This window comes from Scyliorhinus torazame, chromosome 8, assembly GCF_047496885.1.
Source record: "Scyliorhinus torazame isolate Kashiwa2021f chromosome 8, sScyTor2.1, whole genome shotgun sequence".
Taxonomy (NCBI): domain Eukaryota; kingdom Metazoa; phylum Chordata; class Chondrichthyes; order Carcharhiniformes; family Scyliorhinidae; genus Scyliorhinus; species Scyliorhinus torazame.
Genome location: NC_092714.1, coordinates 237,381,358 through 237,400,024, shown reverse-complemented (window position 1 = coordinate 237,400,024; position 18,667 = coordinate 237,381,358). Strand labels below are relative to the sequence as shown.

At 42.7% G+C, this 18,667-nt stretch overlaps 1 protein-coding gene across 4 annotated transcripts in view; it reads right to left on the bottom strand.

Moving 5' to 3' along the window:
• Window positions 1–9,549: 9,549 nt before the first annotated feature.
• asxl1 (ASXL transcriptional regulator 1) overlaps window positions 9,550–18,667 on the bottom strand; it is a 156,938-nt gene continuing 147,820 nt past the window's right edge. For all 4 annotated transcript variants that reach the window (XM_072514978.1, XM_072514976.1, XM_072514975.1 and 1 more), the window contains 2 exons: window positions 17,890–18,640; window positions 9,550–13,915 (listed from right to left, as the gene is read on the bottom strand). In XM_072514978.1, the coding sequence (XP_072371079.1) occupies window positions 10,595–13,915; window positions 17,890–18,640 (4,072 nt within the window). In that variant the 3' untranslated portion in view covers window positions 9,550–10,594. The remainder of the gene's footprint in view (window positions 13,916–17,889; window positions 18,641–18,667) is intronic.

Genomic DNA, 18,667 nt, shown 5'->3' with positions numbered 1-18,667 from the left:
AGCCAGCGCAAACAGAAGTGGGGACAATGGGCACCTCTGCCTCGTACCCTTGTGGAACCGGAAGTCTCCCAAATTAATCCAATTTGTCCTAATGCTATTCATGGAGGCCGCATATAACATCCGCACTCATGAGATAAATGTGGACCCAAACACAAACCTCCCAGAACCTGGAACAAATACCTCCACTCTATCCTATCGAATGCCTTCTCTTTTAAAAAAAAAAATGTTTATTAAAGTTTTTTTAACACAATTGTTTACCCTTACAAACAATAAACCCCCCCCCTTGTAACAAAATAGAAAGAAAATGCACATAGCAAGATATATACATGGTAAAACGATATGTTACATAGCTTTGTACATTGGCTCCCTCCCGTACATGCCAGTTTCCCAAATCTTTCATGTGTTCTCTTGCTCAAACACCCCCTTCCCCACCCCCCCCCCCCACCCCCTTAATTGCTAAATTGTCCCTTAATTGGAAAAAATGAATTGGATGCTCTACATTTTTTTTAAAAAGTCTCAAATGCTTTATTAATTCTCTCTGGCGTCGTTACCAACTCAACCCCTCATCCCTCACTTGTCCTATCTCTCGTGCTGGCCTTCTTCACATACCATACAGGATTCCCCTCACTCTCCGAAGTTGGCTCACCACCTTCCCGGTCATCAAGAAATTCTCCTTGCAGCTTCTTCCACTCCGCTAAGCGCCCCCCTGTCGGAACCATATATTTCCGCCGGCCAACGTCCAAAATTGGGAGACAGGGGAGGGGGAGAGGGAGCCCTTCCATCCTCTCCATCTTATCTCTATGAACCTTGTACAAGATCACGTCCCCCGTACCACCGCCTTCAATGCCTCCCAAAACAAGATCTCCTCATTCTGATGAATTCTGTATACTCATTAGAGGTAATCTTTCCACAAAACTTTTCATCCGTCAGCAATGCCGAATCCTTCCTTCATGAGGGTCACTGCATCTGTCTTATACCGAACCTCACACCCATAAAAGTCTGAAACCAAAATCGCACTGTATTCCACGCACAAAAAAAAAATCGAAATGAGAGTACATCGGATGCACATGGGAGAAGTAGGAAAATTTCCTCCCGCCCGGATACCTAACCCTCCAAAGATCAACCTCCCCACGCCACCCATCGTCCATTCTCGACCTAACCAATGTCCTTGGGCTCAATTGGTCCAACCAAGTGTCTAACACAGTTGAAATCGCCCCCGATTATTAATTAATGCTAGTCCAGATCTGGGATTCTGCCACCGTCCACTTAACAAACTTCGTCATCCCAATTAGGCGCATAAACATTTACTGGCACCCCCTCCAAAACCCCGTTGACCAATGTCACCCTACTATCAAAATAAAATAGCAACCCCTCTTGACTTGGAATTGAATCTCGAATGGAATGTCTGATACATGCATCTCTTTATCAACTTCACCTGGGGGTCTTTAACCTGTAAGTGTGTCTCCTGAAGAAACAGTATCGCCACCTTCAAGCTTTTCAAATGCACAAACACCTTGGATTGCTTCACCGGTCCATTCAGCCCCCGCACATTCCAAATCACCATCCTCACCAGCAGGGGGGGGGGGGGTTCTGACCACCCCACCCGCCACTTGAATCCGCCATCACAAAACCATCTCTGCTCCCATTTCCCTTTGTCTGACCCCACCCAAAATGTCTGCCCACTCTCCTCTGCCCTACCTTCGCCCCAATAAACTATCTGCCACACCTGCGCCACCTGCAGCCCTCCCGCCCCTGCCTCCAAACTGCCCCCGCTCACCAGCATACTTGCTAGCGTGGCAACTCCCACCTCAAGGCCTAAACAAAGGCCCCTGCTCATTTCGCCCAAACTGCTCCTCACCCACAATGCCTAGCCACCTCCGACCTTTGGAGGAGTTCTAGCCCCGATCTCCCCCACCCCCTCCCCCCCCCCCCAACAGGAGACACACACGCAGGACCCCCTCCTATGAATCTGATTGGAGTGAGATCATGAGGATCAAGCAGGCTCCACTTTCAGATTAAAAGTAAGCGAACAATGGCATGGACCAGCAGGCAAAAGTGGGTCCCGGGAAAAAAGTTTGAAAAACACTGGACTACAATCACCAGGTTTGTAAAATTTAAATAAATGTAACCTTTAATTATAATTGAATAGGCTAAAAATACAACTGGCTATCTACTACCTAATTCCCAAGCCATCCGCTTTTTAACTCCCCCTCTCCCCCCCCCCCCCCCCCCACCCCACTCTTTACACCCCCACAGAAAAACAACAGAGGGAAAAAGAGTGGTAGAGAGGTAAAGAAAATATTATAAAAGGATTAAGGATTTTTGATTCAGGTGTCTATCTTCCAGTTAGTTTCTTTCTCAAGCTTAGGCCTTCAGTTGGGTACTTCATTTCCCTTAAGCTTGTAATGATCTTCACAGCAGGCAACCGACAGCGGAGAGGGGGGGGGGGGGGGAAACACAGCTCATCTTCCTTAGAGGGTTTAGATGCTTCTGACAGGTTATCTCCGGAAAAAAACACCTGGCAGAAACCAATCGTTGTCGGGCTGAACACTGTCCCTGGCCAATCCACGGGTTGCCAGTTAGCCATTCGAACTTACTTCCTCCAAAACCCCAGTTCCCAAGATTCACTCGACACTGACAAGTCTGGTTTCTCCTCTCCAAAATACAAAACCCCTTATTTTATATGGTCTCTCCATGTTCTTCCTTACCAAAATGCATCACCTCACACTTCTCCGCATTGAACTTCATCTGCCACCCAACTGCCCACTCCACCAACTTGTCCATGTCCTTTTGAAGTCTACACCTGTCTTCTTCACAGTTTACAATACTTCCAAGTTTTGCGTCATCAATAAAATTGGAAATTGCCACTGCCACCAAGATCTAGATCATTAACATATATCAAGGAAAGCAAGGGACCAGTACTGATCCCTGGGGAACTCCTACTACAGACCTTCCTCTAGCGCAAAAATATCTATTGAACATTCTCGGCTTCCCAGTATTCAGCCAATTTTGTATCCATATCCCTTTTATTCCATGATTTATAATTTTTCTCAGAAGTCTGTTGAATGGCACTCTATCAAATGCCTTCTGAAAGTCCACGTAAAAAGCATTCCCCATATCAATCCTTTTTTACCTCCTCAAAAGGCTCCAATGGTTAAACACAATTTCCCCTTTAGAAATCCATGCTGGCTCTTCCTATTCACCCCACACTTGTCCATGTGATCACCAATTCTACCCCAAATAATTGCTTCTGGAGGTTTGCCCACCACTGATCTTAATTTATTTATTTAAAAAAACATTAAAAAATTTTTTTTTAAAAAGAGTATCCAATTCATTTTTTCCAATTAAGGGGCAATTTAGCGTGGCCAATCCACCTACCTTGCACATCTTTTGGGTTGTGGGGACGAAACCCACGCAAACGCGGGAGGAATGTGCAAACTGCACACTGACTGTGAACCAGAGCCGGGATCGAACCTGGGACCTCAGCGCCGTGAGGCAACCGTGCTGCCCTACCGCCACTGATCTTTAAATTTGACTGGCCTCATTGCGGAGGCTACAATCTTTACTGCAAGAGGACTAGAGTACAGCCCATTGCCCCAACACTTCATCCCCTTCCCATGCAATCACAGATGGTGCAGCATCTGCCCAATTACCTCCTCCCTCCTTACTGTTCAAGGCCCCCAAAACTCCTTTCACGTGAGGCAGCATTTCACTTGCACCTCCTTCAATTTGGTCTGTTGTATATGCTGCCCCCAATGCAGTCTACTCTACACTGGGGAGACTAAATGCAGACTGGTTGACCACTTTGCCCAGTCTTCAAGCATGACTCCCAGCATTCCTGCCGCTTGTCATTTTAACTTACCACCTTGCTCTCATGCCCACACATCCGTTCTCGGCCCGCTGCAACGTTCCAGTGATGCCCAATGCAAATTGGAGGAATCTCCAGGCATGTTACAACCTTCTGGACTCAACGTTGAGTTCAAGAACTTTAGACCATACACGCTCTTCCATCTTGAACACCCTTCCCCATATTTGGTTTGTCCCAGTGCAAACCCCGTTCTCTGGCCAGGTCACTTGTTCTTTAGTATTGTTGTTTCCACTGAGCAATGACTGTTGTTCTATTAACACATTCTGCTATCTTACCTTTGAGGACTGCAGGTGCAGATATTGGTATAATGTTACCATTAAAACTCCCCATATCTCTGACACCTTTGTCAATCTCTCCTTAACTTGGACCTTCTATTCTGTTTTAATTTCTCCACCCCCCCTCTCTAACTATATAATCCATCACATTTCTACCCCTCTTCAGCCCTAAAGTAATACGGACTTGAAACATTAAATTGGTTTCGCTCTAAGATGCTACCAGATGCACTGAGTTTATCAAGCATTTTCTGTTTTTGTTTCAGATTTCCAGCATCTGCAGAATTTTGTTTTTATTACAGGAGTAAAGATGTCTTGCCGCAGTTGCCTGTGGAGCTTGGTTATTGACCATGTTCAAGATAGAGGTCAATGATTAATAGACATTAAAGACATCAAAGGATACGAGAATAGTGCATTGAGGTAGATGATCAGCCATGACATTGTTGATTATCAGAACACACTCATGAGGCTGAATAGCCTGCTCCTGGCTCCTATTTTCCACGTTCCTAGAACATTTTAGATAGTGGTATAAGACACATAAATGTACTTGTGTGCATAGTTACTTAAACATCTATTTATTATTCAAGTACTTGATCAAAATACATTCTCACATTCTGCTTTGTCTTGCTATTTTATCAACAAACACACAATAAGGTTGAAGGACACAAGCACATATCGTGCCAATGAGTATTGAGATAACATGCCCAGCAAAAACCTAGACTGTTTAATCAAATGCAAGAATGTAAAATTGTGGTCACTGGCAAACATATTGGGTAACACTGCTCGGGAGAAACCAGAGCAAATGCTTCTTCTCAGGAGTACACAAAGTCTCAGGCTGTGAAAAGCTTACACTATGCTTTTACGCCCACACAAACACACAGTGGTAAAAGCGTCTCGGCAAGATTTTCACAGGCCTGTCATTGGAAACACTTGTTCCAGATCTGACTGAATTAGAAAATCAGCCACCATCTGTTTTCCACTGATAATTAGGTATGACTGAAAAGACAGACGGTCAGATGTTAACCCAGCTCATTAGAGCTCCCTTAAATACGGCCAGGGCCCCAAGTACTTTTACCTAGATTTCCAGAACTGCCATTCAACACCAGCTAATTAATATCCTCAATCCAATAACAATAGTAAAAGCAAACCTAATTATTAGCAAGGTGGCTCAGATTCAGTAACGTTTGTGGAATTAACAGTTTAAAAATGGTTACTGCAGTCATGTCCGTACCTCAGCCACCCAGGGTTTTACATGGATTGGACTTTTTGCAGAAGATTCCTTTTTTAAAAATAAGTTTAGGGTACCAAATTATTTTTTTCCAATTAAGGGGCAATTTAGCGTGGCCAATCCACCTACCCTGCACATCTTCGGGTTGTGGTGCTGAAACCCACGCAGACACAGGGATTTATGAAGATTCCGGATGTCAAAGGAACTGTAGAAGCAGACCTTGTAAAGAAGCAAGAGCTGGATTCCCAGTCTTTCAGAATGATTAATGAGCACGGGTTAAGATAGAAAGTTGCAAATGTTATAAACAAATAAAAACAATTTTATTTTTCAATTGTTTAAAATAAGCCGTTTAACATTTAAAGTAATATCTAAATTACTATTGAAATAAGAATTTGAAGAAACATTTTACGTACACTATGCTCCTGGACTGTGGAAGTGCTCGCTTTTTCACTTCACATAGGAAGAACAGATACTGAGCAACCAGTGCGGAGGGCTGATTGATAACAAATAGATTAATTTTAAGGCAGCTTTTAGAGTTGGAAGAAGGATAGTAATGTAGAAAGCAGGCACTCTATAGAACAGGAAGCTGTTGCCCCCACCAGAGGGGGAAGCGGAGATAGTGGTGGCGATGGATGCCGAGAAAGCATTTGATAGAGTGGAGTGGGATTATTTGTGGGAGGTGCTGAGGAGATTTGGCTTTGGAGACGGGTATATCAGATGGGTACAGTTGCTGTATAGGGCTCCGATGGCGAGCGTGGTCACGAATGGACGGGGGTCTGATTATTTTCGGCTCCATAGAGGGACGAGGCAGGGATGTCCTCTGTCCCCGTTATTGTTTGCATTGGCGATTGAGCCCCTGGCCATAGCCTTGAGGGGTTCCAGGAAGTGGAGGGGAGTACTCAGGGGAGGAGAAGAACACCGGGTATCTCTGTATGCGGATGATTTGTTGTTGTATGTGGCGGACCTGGCAGAGGGGATGCCAGAGATAATGCGGATACTTGGGGAGTTTGGGGATTTTTCAGGGTATAAATTGAACATGGGGAAAAGGTGAGTTGTTCGTGGTGCATCCAGGGGAGCAGAGCAGGGAAATAGAGGATTTACCGTTGAGGAAGGTAACAAGGGACTTCCGGTACTTGGGGATCCAGATAGCCAAGAATTGGGGTACATTACACAGGCTTAATTTAACGCGGTTGGTGGAACAGATCCCTGTCACTGGCAGGTAGGGTGCAGGCGGTTAAAATGGTGGTCCTCCCGAGATTCCTTTTTGTGTTTCAGTGCCTCCCGGTGGTGGTCACGAAGGCTTTTTTCAAGAGAATCGAGAAGAGTATTATGAGTTTTGTGTGGGCCGGGAAGACCCCGAGAGTGAGGAGGGGATTTTTGCAGCGTAGTAGGGACAGGGGGGGGGGGGGGGGGGGGGGGTTGGCACTACCGAGCCTAAACGACTATTACTGGGCCGCCAATGTTTCAATGGTGTGTAAGTGGATGGGAGAAGGGGAGGGAGCGGCATGGAAGAGATTGGAGAGGGCGTCCTGCAGGGGGACTAGCCTACAAGCAATGGTGACGGCACCGTTGCCGTTCTCACCGAAGAAATACACCACAAGCCCGGTGGTGGTGGCTACATTGAAAATTTGGGGGCAGTGGAGACGGCATAGGGGAAAGACGGGAGCCTCGGAGCGGTCCCCGATAAGAAATAACCATAGGTTTGTTCCGGGGAGAATGGATGGGGGATTTGGAGCTTGGCAAAGAGCTGGGGTAGTACAATTGAGAGATCTGTTCGTAGATGGGACGTTTGCGAGTCTGGGTGCGCTGATGGAAAAATATGGGTTGCCCCAAGGGAATGCATTTCGGTATATGCAACTGAGGGCTTTCGCGAGGCAACAGGTGAGGGAATTCCCGCAGCTCCCGACGCAGGAGGTGCAGGATAGAGTGATCTCAGAGACATGGGTGGGGGATGGTAAGGTGTCGGACATATATAGGGAAATGAGGGACGAGGGGGAGATCATGGTAGATGAGCTGAAAGGGAAATGGGAAGAAGAGCTGGGGGAGGAGATTGAGGAGGGGCTGTGGGCTGACGCCCTACGTAGGGTAAACTCATCGTCCTCGTGTGCCAGGCTAAGCCTGATACAATTCAAGGTTCTACACAGGGCGCATATGACTGGAGCACGGCTCAGTAAATTTTTTGGGGTAGAGGATAGGTGTGGGAGATGCTCGAGAAGCCCAGCGAATCACACCCGCATGTTCTGGTCATGCCCGGCACTACAGGGGTTCTGGGTGGGGGTGGCAAAGGTGCTTTCGAAGGTGGTGGGGGTCCGGGTCGAACCAAGCTGGGGGTTGGCTATATTCGGGGTTGCAGAGGAGCCGGGAGTGCAGGAGGCGAGAGAGGCTGATGTTTTGGCCTTTGCGTCCCTAGTAGCCCGGCGCAGGATATTGTTAATGTGGAAGGAAGCCAAACCCCGGGTGTGGAGACCTGGATAAATGACATGGCAGGGTTTATAAAGTTAGAACGGATCAAGTTCGTATTAAGGGGATCGGCTCAAGGGTTCACCAGGCGGTGGCAACCGTTCGTCGACTACCTCACAGAAAGATAGAGGGAATGGATAAGAAGAAGACAACAGCAGCAACCCGGGGGGGGAGGAGGGGGGGAGGAGGAGGAACCGGACGGACTCTCAGGGATGTCATTGTATATGTATAGACACTTGTTAAAGGTAATGTATATTGGATTGTATCTTTGGAGAGTAAATATTTTTGACAAGGCAGTTGCCACTGTTTAAAATTGGCCACGGTTATTTATACTGCTTTGTTGTTGTTCAAAAGAAAAACTATGTACTGTTATGTTTGGCCACAAAATTTTGAATAAAATATATTTTTAAAAAAAGAACAGGAAGCTGGTGGAAATAGATGCATAGATTGGAGTACTGTGCAGCATTAGTGGAGATTACCCAGATCAGGCAGGGCAAAATCATGGAGAGATTTATATCAAGAGGACTTACAGGTTTAAACCATGTGCAATCATTTAAACATAGAGATGACATTATAAAATTAACATATATTGCTCTCCAACAGTGGCACAGCTTACGCTCCAACAGCTTATGCACAGGACAACTAATAAGAAAATGCACACAGTTTAGTTATCAGAAGTAAAATCTAAATAATTTTCATTCCTTTGAGAACATATATTGTGGTTGCCCATAGCATATTGGTTACAGTGGGAAGTCAAATCCAAAACAAAGGAAAATAAGCAGCATTCCACAACCCTGACACCTTCTGGATAAGAATCAATTAAAATGGGAAATTCAAACATGTCAAATGGTTCATGCCCCATGCCTTATCCTTAGTTTCTGCAACAAAAAAACTGCAATTAACTCGAACAACTCACAATGTACATGTGACCACTGAGGCCAAGGAGGTTTTATGATAAAAGACAAGAGTGAGAATGCCTTTGTGAAGCAAATATATAATAGATAATGATCTATTCTAAAATACAGTAATCTAGGAATCACCCATTATGAAAACCAACTGTACTCCCAAGATTACATTGATTCTGAACTAATTCACTAACAATTATTTAAGTGTATACTTACAATTCTAAATTAAAGTGTATTTTTGGCACAGTACTTGTGCCAGGAACAGCTGTCTTTGAACTCCATATCCTTGACATATGATGATGTTCACACAAAGGGATTAGATAATTGTCAATGCTATTTTAGAGATCTGGCAATAACTTAGCACAATTTTGCTATTTTTTATGTCTGGTTTTCATTCCCCTAAAATCTTCTTAATATAAAGGTACTTGTCTTCTTACTGTCTCTGTGGTACTCAAGCAGTGGGGCAAATGCTCTGCAATGCATCAGTTCGGTTTTAGTGCGAGTGTAACATCATTCTGTTAGCAATATCATTCAATTAACAGATATACCCATTAGGGGGAGAAAGCTATTCTTCAGAGACTAACTAAAGATGGCACGATTTAAATCAATGCAAGTTCACTTTTTTTACATTCAAATATGTAACCAAATAAAGAATGCAACCCAGCAGTGAAATACAAGCAGCTCCCTTAGCCACATTTTAGTAGAGATCATTAACACAAAAATAAAATGTTTTAATATTTCAAAATGGATAAAATTTGCAGACTGAAAGAATCAAAGAGCGTACCAAATTTCTATGAACAAAGTACTGCATCACAATTTAATGAATGTTTTTTTATTCAATTTACTACACAACTTCTCAATACTGTGTAAAGGTGTAAATAAAAATACAGCATAATACAGACAGAAGTCACCCACGCATCAAAGACCAATAAATCCCAAGCATATACTCAGTCAACACAACAGCATTAAGATAGACAAATAGAAAGGAGAAAGACGTGATGGCTGGAGATTAATGTACCCTGAGAATGAGTTTGTAAAGCCACTTCTAAATAAATTTATATTTGCAGAATGTCTTTGGTAAACAGGGAATGAGACTCGGTCAAACAATGAAGTAAAAGACTTTCTGCCCCATTGTTCTTCACAATTATAGATGGAAAAAAACAAACCATTTCTTTTAAGGCCACCTAATAAGCTTGCATCATTGTCAACACTGTGTTCATAGGTTTTATTCTATCACTTTCAAATACTGGGAAGCAAGCAAAACAAAATGTAAAGATACTGTGTCAGTAATGCATTGGAAGCACCAAATACTGTACTCTCCATTTCAATATTTCTGAAGAGCAACATCGCTAACATGCAAAGCAGACTAATGTAGGACAGTATATGCATTTTAACATTGCAAAAAAATGAACACTGCTTTATATGAACAGAGCAAAAACTCAACATGCTGAATCATGTGGTCAGTTTTACAGTATTAACATGTTGCTTTAGGTTTTACAAACTAAATCAGTGCATAGAGCATTATTGTGGAGTCAACAACTTCATCTTTACACATTTCTGGTCAGAAAAGACATTAACATCAGCAAAAAAATGAAATAGCATTTTCAACAGATAGATAGGTCCCTCATGATTTGCAGTCCGATAATGGCTCATTATGAACTGCTAACATACACTTCCTAATGGTTTTGCATGCAGTTTATCTGCCCTTCCATTTATGCACTGTGGCCAGATTGGACTTTAAAAAGGCAAAATTATACACAATGATACACAATTTTGATACATACATGTTGCACTTTTACCAAGCTATAATAATCCACGTAACAGTGGTCCAGATTAGTCATTTCTTCACACCAGTTCTTTACTATCTCACCACAAGACATGATACACAAAGTTTAGATGGGCCTATACAATCATCATGGCAAAATGCTCCACATCCTTTGCACATGATCATGGCCTTTAGTCTGCAAGAACATTTAAAAGTCATTTCATTTACACCACTGCTTTCAGCAAATGTCTGAGCAGGAATTGCAGAATGATGATTCCCAAAGTTTGCTTTCTGACTTAGAGACATCACACTTCCAGCAAGAGATGCTGGAAAGCTACCCATAGAGAGTTCTGAAACTGACGTGTTAGTGATGTGACTGAATCCTGTGGTACTGAAGGAAAGTTTAGGAAGTTTGCCATATAACTGCTGCTGAATACTGAGCTGGGAATTGATGAGAGAATGTTCTGAAGAATGCTGAAATTGTAGACCAGTCTCTTTCATAACCTTTCCAATACTGCAGTCCATCTTTATTGGTCCAACATAGAATTTGCTTTTGGAATCAAACGGAATGTATGCACCATCATTTATACCAATGATGTCTTGATTTTGGTTATTTCCCCGACATGTAGGGACATTTTCAGTTTTAATGACTTTAAAACTTTCATGCAGTTTAGGAAGCCAATCCCTTCTCACATTTGGCATACTCTCCATTCCAATTAAATTCCTCTCTGGTGAAGTCTGAGCAATGGCTGGCATATGCTCAATAACAGAACCCTTTGACTGAATCTTAATAACTTCTGTTGCCCTACAGCTTCCATCATTTTGCACAACTACAGTGTTATGCAAATAACCATGGCTAACCTTTTGCCTCCCTGGTATCCCACTGCAAGCCTTCGCTATTACTGAACCAAAAATAGTATTCTGAGTCTCCAGACTTTTACAAAAGGTTGGTGTGCTCGGAATGTAATAGCCAGACACAGTAGAGCTACTGATTTGTTTTAATGTTTCAGGCATGCTTCTCATTATAGGATTTTTCAAATTGGAATTTTGTGCATTTCCAGAGGAGACATTCATTAGTTCTTTGTTACCATCTTCAAAACTGCAAGTAGCCGGTGTTATCTTTTGTGTTGCTGTCCCAGACTCTTCAACAGGCCGAGAAAAAATTGGAGTTCTGTTTAGCTGCTCTTGTAATACTGGGTCTTCTCCTAGACTTTTACAATCTCTATCTAAGACCATCTGAGATTGCACATAATGCTTACTGGATTGCAATACAGTTGATTTCATCTGCTCTAGTCGTTTTTGAGACAAATCTCTGAAATCGCCCGACAATAGTTTATGCAAATGATAATCAGCTAACTTGATTCCACTGTGTACTCCACTGATGATACTTTTGAGATCTGTCGTATGTGCAACATGATCAATAGTCGACTGACTGAAATTTCCTTCCTGCTTAGCTTGCGGGCTCTCAGAAGGAATTGGAGGTGGAACAAGCAGTCTAGTTATCTCCAATTTGGTTCCAGAATGCGATTGTGGCAAAACCTTCTCGAGAGGAAGGCTGCCTTGTAGTAACTGTGTGACCAAGGGGTTATTGACTTCAACTGATGACAGTGGTCTATTAAAATTACCAACCCTTTTCGTCTCCTCAACACCTGGACGTAGCAACGGGTCGGTCTGATTTAAATTATACAAAGCTTCAGGCTTGTGGTTCTGGCACTCATTTGGTCTTTCGTCCTTTTGCAGCTGATTCTCAACCGACAACTGTAACTGTTTGTGCAGATCACCATTATCAGTCCCTTTGCAGACATTAAGACTTTCGACAATTACACCACTTTTAGAACAAATAGGGGCTCCATCATCTTTAAATATTCTTTCATTTGTGGGTCGTATACAACTTTCATCGGACAGCTGGTTACTTATTTCAATGTTATAATACAAGCCATTCTTATTCATGTCACTTCCACAGTTTTGTTGCCCGTTGCTGGTTAGCTGGTCAAAGGCATCCTCTAATACTGCAACATCAGATTCTGTCGACCGGCGCCCACCATCTGCCATTGTCTGCTCTTGTTTCTTATGGTGTTCTTTTACACATTCTTCTGTGTCAAGAGAAGCAGAGCAGTCAAGCTTCTTTTCAAGCCTCCCAGATTCGAGAGAAAGGTTTTGTGCTAATGAATAGCTGGTATCTTTATTAGAGCACATTGACACTATTACAGATGTCATTTGTTTCTCTACAACATGTGGTTCATGTGACGTCTCCAGCAACATGCTAGTTTCCAGCTGATTATTTACTTTTAATTCAACACAATCACCCTCCTTTTCCTCATGCGACTGCAAAGTTGGAGAGCAAATGACTTTATGGATCAATGGAGATCCAATTTCCTTTATGGTGCAGCTATTAACTTCTTGCTCACATGAGTCAGTTTCTGGAAATTCAATTGGTACTTGTGCTGACAAAACATCTGTAGTGTTTGCTTTAGTTTCAATGTTATTACTTGGTAATGAATCAGATTCGGCAGTTTTCACCCCCACAACAGGGATGTCCGTAGTGTTGAAGACTGCAGTATTCTTAGTTTCTGTAATTACTGTTCCAGCAAAACCATAGTTTTGAAGGGGTTCTTCAATGCAAGTTGTTTTATCTTTTAGACCAGATGTCTGGGTTTGATCACAGGGTGGATTTCCAGAATTATCAGTCTCAGAAAATGAAAAGATTACAGTTTCACATGTAAGATTTTTGCTAGATTCTATACAGATACTGTCTTGGTCTGCGGGCAATTCCAGTGTTTCAGGGGTTGCATCATCCTGAAATATTGTAGTTTCATCACCGTCAGTCTGCCCATCAGAAACCACTATGTCACTGAGTTGGGAAACAGTGGATTCTTGCACATCCACTACTAAATCTGGCGATTTACTGCTAATTATAGTGTAACTGGCATCACCCTCCAATTCAGTTTGCTGGATGTCATCTGCTGTCATCAATTTATTTTGTGTTGTGTCAATTAGATTGCTTTCCACACATTCTTCGATTATAACACCTTGCTTAACACTATTCTCTCCATCACTGGGTTTTTCTGGCTCATCTGTTGCACAGGTTTGGAATAGCTGTGCTCTATACTGATATTTTGCTGTAGTTTGTTCAAGAGCTTTTGTTTTTCCATCAGCCGGTCCGGGGGAATCAGTGCCCCATGGTCCATTACCACTACTACCCCTTCCCCCTCCTTCCACTGTAACAGTGGCAGCTGCAGCTGCTGCAGCCTCCCTTTGTGCCCTGGCTTGTTGAGCACGGGCTTTGATATCTGCAAGTGTTCTGGCACCTGTCCTTTCTCGACTGACTGTTCCAACTGTAGTGACGATCCTGGGGCATATCTGATATGTTGGCTGCCCTTTGACAGCCCAGGGAGGTTTGATTCTTGAGAGTTGAATCTGGAAACAAAATAATTCAAATTTATTATGAATGCTTTTGCAAAATAGGTTAAACAACAAAGACAGCAACGAGTTATACTTTGTGCAACATTTTGGGGTGCAGATCATATTGTAGACATAGATTCTTCTGCAACTGCTAATCATTTCAAAACACTAATACAGTAAAACAAAAAAGGGAAAAGTACACCAGGAAATCGAAAACAAAAACGGAAAGGACTAGGACTACACAACAGGTCAGTCAATCTGTAAAGAGAAAAGGCAGGTTATCAGTGTCTGACCTTCAACACAAGCAGTCATATTAATATGCAAACAAAACTTTATTTTATCACTGAAACTACAATATCCCATAGTTTGCCTTCATCTATTCACACCATGTTGTTACTGTTTGCCAATGGAATTCATAGAAAATCAAGAATAAAAAGGAAAACTTCTTGTTCTAAATAACTAAATCAACAGTACACGCCTGACCACTGCAAAAAGACAGTTACAGATGGCCTATGTAGCATCTTATCAGGTCATTTGGATTTCCAAAGCGTACCAAGAAGTCATCATCGCATTGAAAGACTAAGAATTTCCACCCAAAGATCCATAAGGGGCTGTTTAGCACACTGGGCTAAATCGCTGGCTTTGAAAGCAGACCAAGGCAGGCCAGCAGCACGGTTCAATTCCCGTAGCAGCCTCCCAGGACAGGCGCCGTAATGTGGTGACTAGGGGCTTTTCACAGTAACTTCATTGAAGCCTACTTGTGACAATAAGCGATTTTCATTTCATTTCATTTCATAAACAGCACATTATAACAAATGTATTTTTTTTTTTTTTTTTTAAAAGATGCTACGCGGTGAAGAAGAAACGTTGGTCAGGACACAATGTGAAAACTCTACTTTTGTAGCATCATGGAAACTTTTGCGTCTATTTGAATGAATAAAATAAGCAACAGGGTCTCTGTTTTAACATCTCACCAATAAAAGAGCACTCAGCACTAATGGAGGTCAGCCCAGATGGTGCACTGAAGTCTACAGTGGGACTTGAACCCACAACATCTGACTCAGACACAGGTGTGCATCAATTGAGCAAAACTGCTGCAATAGTCTCAGTGTACACATGCAAATTTCAAGATCTTTGATTTATGAAGCACAATACGTTCCTCAAAACCCTGAACTATGTAAGTATTAAAACCTATTACCAAAATATCTTTCCTTTCGATTTTTCTAGATGATGAGTTTTCGATCAATTTGTTTGCCTGGGACCAAATACTTTTAGCATAAGATCTTGGAAAACTGTCATTTTCAAAGTGAACAAACTTACCAGTATGTTAGTTCCACTGCAGAAAACATTTTTATTGGAATGACAGTAATGTTTTCCATTGAATAGCTCACTGTATTTTCAGGGGTTTGGGATAGGACCCCAGGAGGAGTGTATTAATATTTGCAGGGAACCCCCACACATTGGACTGAATTTTACCTACCCCCGGCAAACGTGTTTCCCACAAGGGGCCATGAGGTGACTGCCCATCCCACTACCTTGCTGCACCCCCCCATAATTCAGAGGGTGGCGGATGCTGAAGTTGCCGGTCCTACCATATTCAAATCAACAATTAACGGTCAATTGGCTCATTATCAAGCTAATTGACCCTGATAATACACTGCCCACATCATTAAACTGTGGGGAGAATGCTGAAAGCCTGATTTGTAACCTGAAATGGTCATGGGGAGGGGTTTTATGTCCGCCAATCTAAGATTGAACACCCCATACTTTCCTACCCGCTCCCTCAATTAAATGCTCCCGCCCGTCCAAATTCACGTAAGCATCCTGGGCCAAGACTCCAGAATGACCTGTTCCTGGGATCCTAGGCCTTGGGCTCCACTCACATCCTGCTGCTTCCAGGACTGAGCGAGCTGCAAACCAGATTGGCTGGCAGCTCCAAGGGCAGGACATTTACCCTAATAAGGGACAGACGTCCCACTCAGTTCTCATTAAATGAGCCACACAGAAATGTATTGCTGCAGAACAGCGTAGAGCGGGTCAGTTCCAAGCTGACCAGGTTTCTTGAAAATTGAGGGGGGGGGCGGGGGGGGAGAGAAGAGAGGGAGGTGGATTACTTCTACCCAAGAAATCAGAAAACTATTCAACTGGATTTTCCCATACAATACACAGTCATGTAAGCTCCAGGGTCCCAGGTTCGATTCCTGGCTTGGGTCAGTGTGCATGTTCTCCCCATGTCTGCGTGGGTTTCCTCCCACTAGTCCCGAAAGACGTGCTGTTCGGTAATTTGGACATTGTGAATTCTCCCTCCGTGTACCCGAACAGGTGCCGGAATGTGGCAACCAGGGGCTTCACAGTAACTTCATTGCAGTGTTAATGTAAGCCTACTTGGGACAATAAAGGTGATTATAATTATTATGTGATCAAGTGCATAACTTGCACTGTATACATTTTGCCAACGTAAGAGAGCCAATGACTGCCAAAATCCAAAGACCATCTCTCTGGGTCATAATTGCAATTTCACAGCAAAAGGACTGCTTAGGTTTCGGTATTGGTTGGAACTAAACTAATAGTCTAACTTAGGGAATACGAGAGTAGCAAGTATAGCAGAATGAAACTTAAATTTAAGTTGGCGCCTAACCTGCATTGTCCCTCATCTGGGATCACGGAGCACAAACTGTTTCAACTGTCACCTCAATGGGCACAAATTCACCAATAATTTAAGACAAAAATAGACTTCATTTCAGATACCAAACCCAGAAAATTATAGATTTTTTTAAAAAGCATATTTTCTGTTGACAGTTCCGACATGAGATAGGTTCTGGATCAACCAATACTGGAAAGAAACATTTCATAAAGTCTCAGCTTAAAAAGAGAATTGTCCATTTTAAAATTATAGGAATCATAGAACGTTTATGGCATAGAAAGAGGCCACTTGGTCATCGTGCCTGTGCCAGCTAAAAATGAGCCACCCAGCCGAAGCCCACTTTCCAGCATTTGGTTCGTAGCCCTGCAGGTTATGGCTCTTCAGGTACACATCCAGACACCTTTTAAATGAGATGAGGTTTTCTGTCCCTATCATCCTTTCAGGTAGTGAGTTCCAGACCCTTACCACCCACTGGCTGAAAATAAATCCTCATTGCCCCTTTAATCCTTCTACCAATCGCTTTACATCTATGCCGCCTAGTCACTGACCACTCTGCTAGAGTGGAGACCCATCCACTCTGTCTAGGGCCCTCACAATTTTATACATCTCAGTCAAATCTCCCCTCAGCCTTCTCTGTTCCAAGGAGAACAGCCCCAGCCTGTCCAATCTTAGCTGTCTTTTCCAGTCTTGGCAACATCCACATGAATCTTCTCTAGTGCAATTACATCATGTAGTTCTTGTCACCTTATTGCAGAAACACAGTACTCAAGTTGTGCCCTAACTAATCTATATAGCGGCAGCATAACCATCCGGCTCTTATATTCTATGTTTCGGCTAATAAATCAAAGGATTTTATATGTCTTAACCACCTTATTGACATACCCTGCTATTTCATAGTCACATCTTCCACCTCCACACACAGGTTACCTTTTTGGTCTTTTATGGTCCCTACTCCTTCCTTGGCTATCTTGCTTAGTGTACTGATAAAACATTTTTGGGTTCATCTTGATTTTGCTTGCCAATCTTCTTTCATGCCCTCTCTTTGCTCTCCCGATTTATTTTTTATTTCATCCCTCCACTTTCTACGCTCATCTCATCTTTCTGTAGCAAGGTGGAATTGAGCTTTAATGTGGCATGAAGAAAGTAGACAGTGGGGAATATATTTTTCTCAAGCTAGGTTTGGCTAGTGGACCATCGCATTTCCTAGACTAAACTTTAACGCCAGAAAAACAAAGCTACACTGTAACTATCCCAAATTACTTTACATCTCCATCTAAGTAAAGTAAAATTGAAACTAAAATGATCTTCCCAAGTAATGATTCAACAGTTTTAAAAACGCACATACCCTAATAGGCGGCACCTTTGGTTCTTCTTTTGTAGGATGTTCTTTTTCTGTCCGAAAGCTATCAATTGCGGTCCGAAAGGACTGATGATCTTCAAGACGTGGCTTCTTCTCAGGGCCAGAGGTGGAAGGGCTGTGCTCAGAAGACTTTCTCTTTTGGTCTTTGGACTCTCCAGAATTGTGCTCCAACTCACTTTTCAAAGCAGCACTCCTTATAGTTAGACAGGTGATCTGATCCTTAGAAATTCCTGCAGGTTGCACATCAGTCAATTCTAAATGTCCATCGGATTTGGTATGTTCTTGAGATTGCACTTCAACAGGTCTTTCTGTAAGCAATATAGGTTTGGAGTTTAAGGCAGATGTATTTGGAAGAATTTCTTCTAGCTGTCCAGGTCTAGCTTCATTATTAATTGAGCTAAGTTGATCTTCATCTGCACAGCTAACATCCTGAAGCACCTTGGCCTCATGATTGTGCTGTTTCTGGCTCCTGGTATCTTGAGAAGACACCGTGCATGAAACGTTTTTTTCACTTGGCTCAGGAAGTTCAATCTGTGTTTCTTTAATAAGACTCCGCTTCACTCTACATTTGAGGTCCACCTTTGAACTTCTAGTACATTTCCTTAGTCTCTCATCCTGCTTTTTAACCGGACTTTGCTGTTTAGATGGTCCTGCTAATACAGGTGAACTGGCTTCATTTTCTATTTCCACTTGTACTGATGTCTGTTGTTCTGATTCTTCTTTAGACAAGCCCAGTCTGTCAACATAACCAAAACAAATGTAC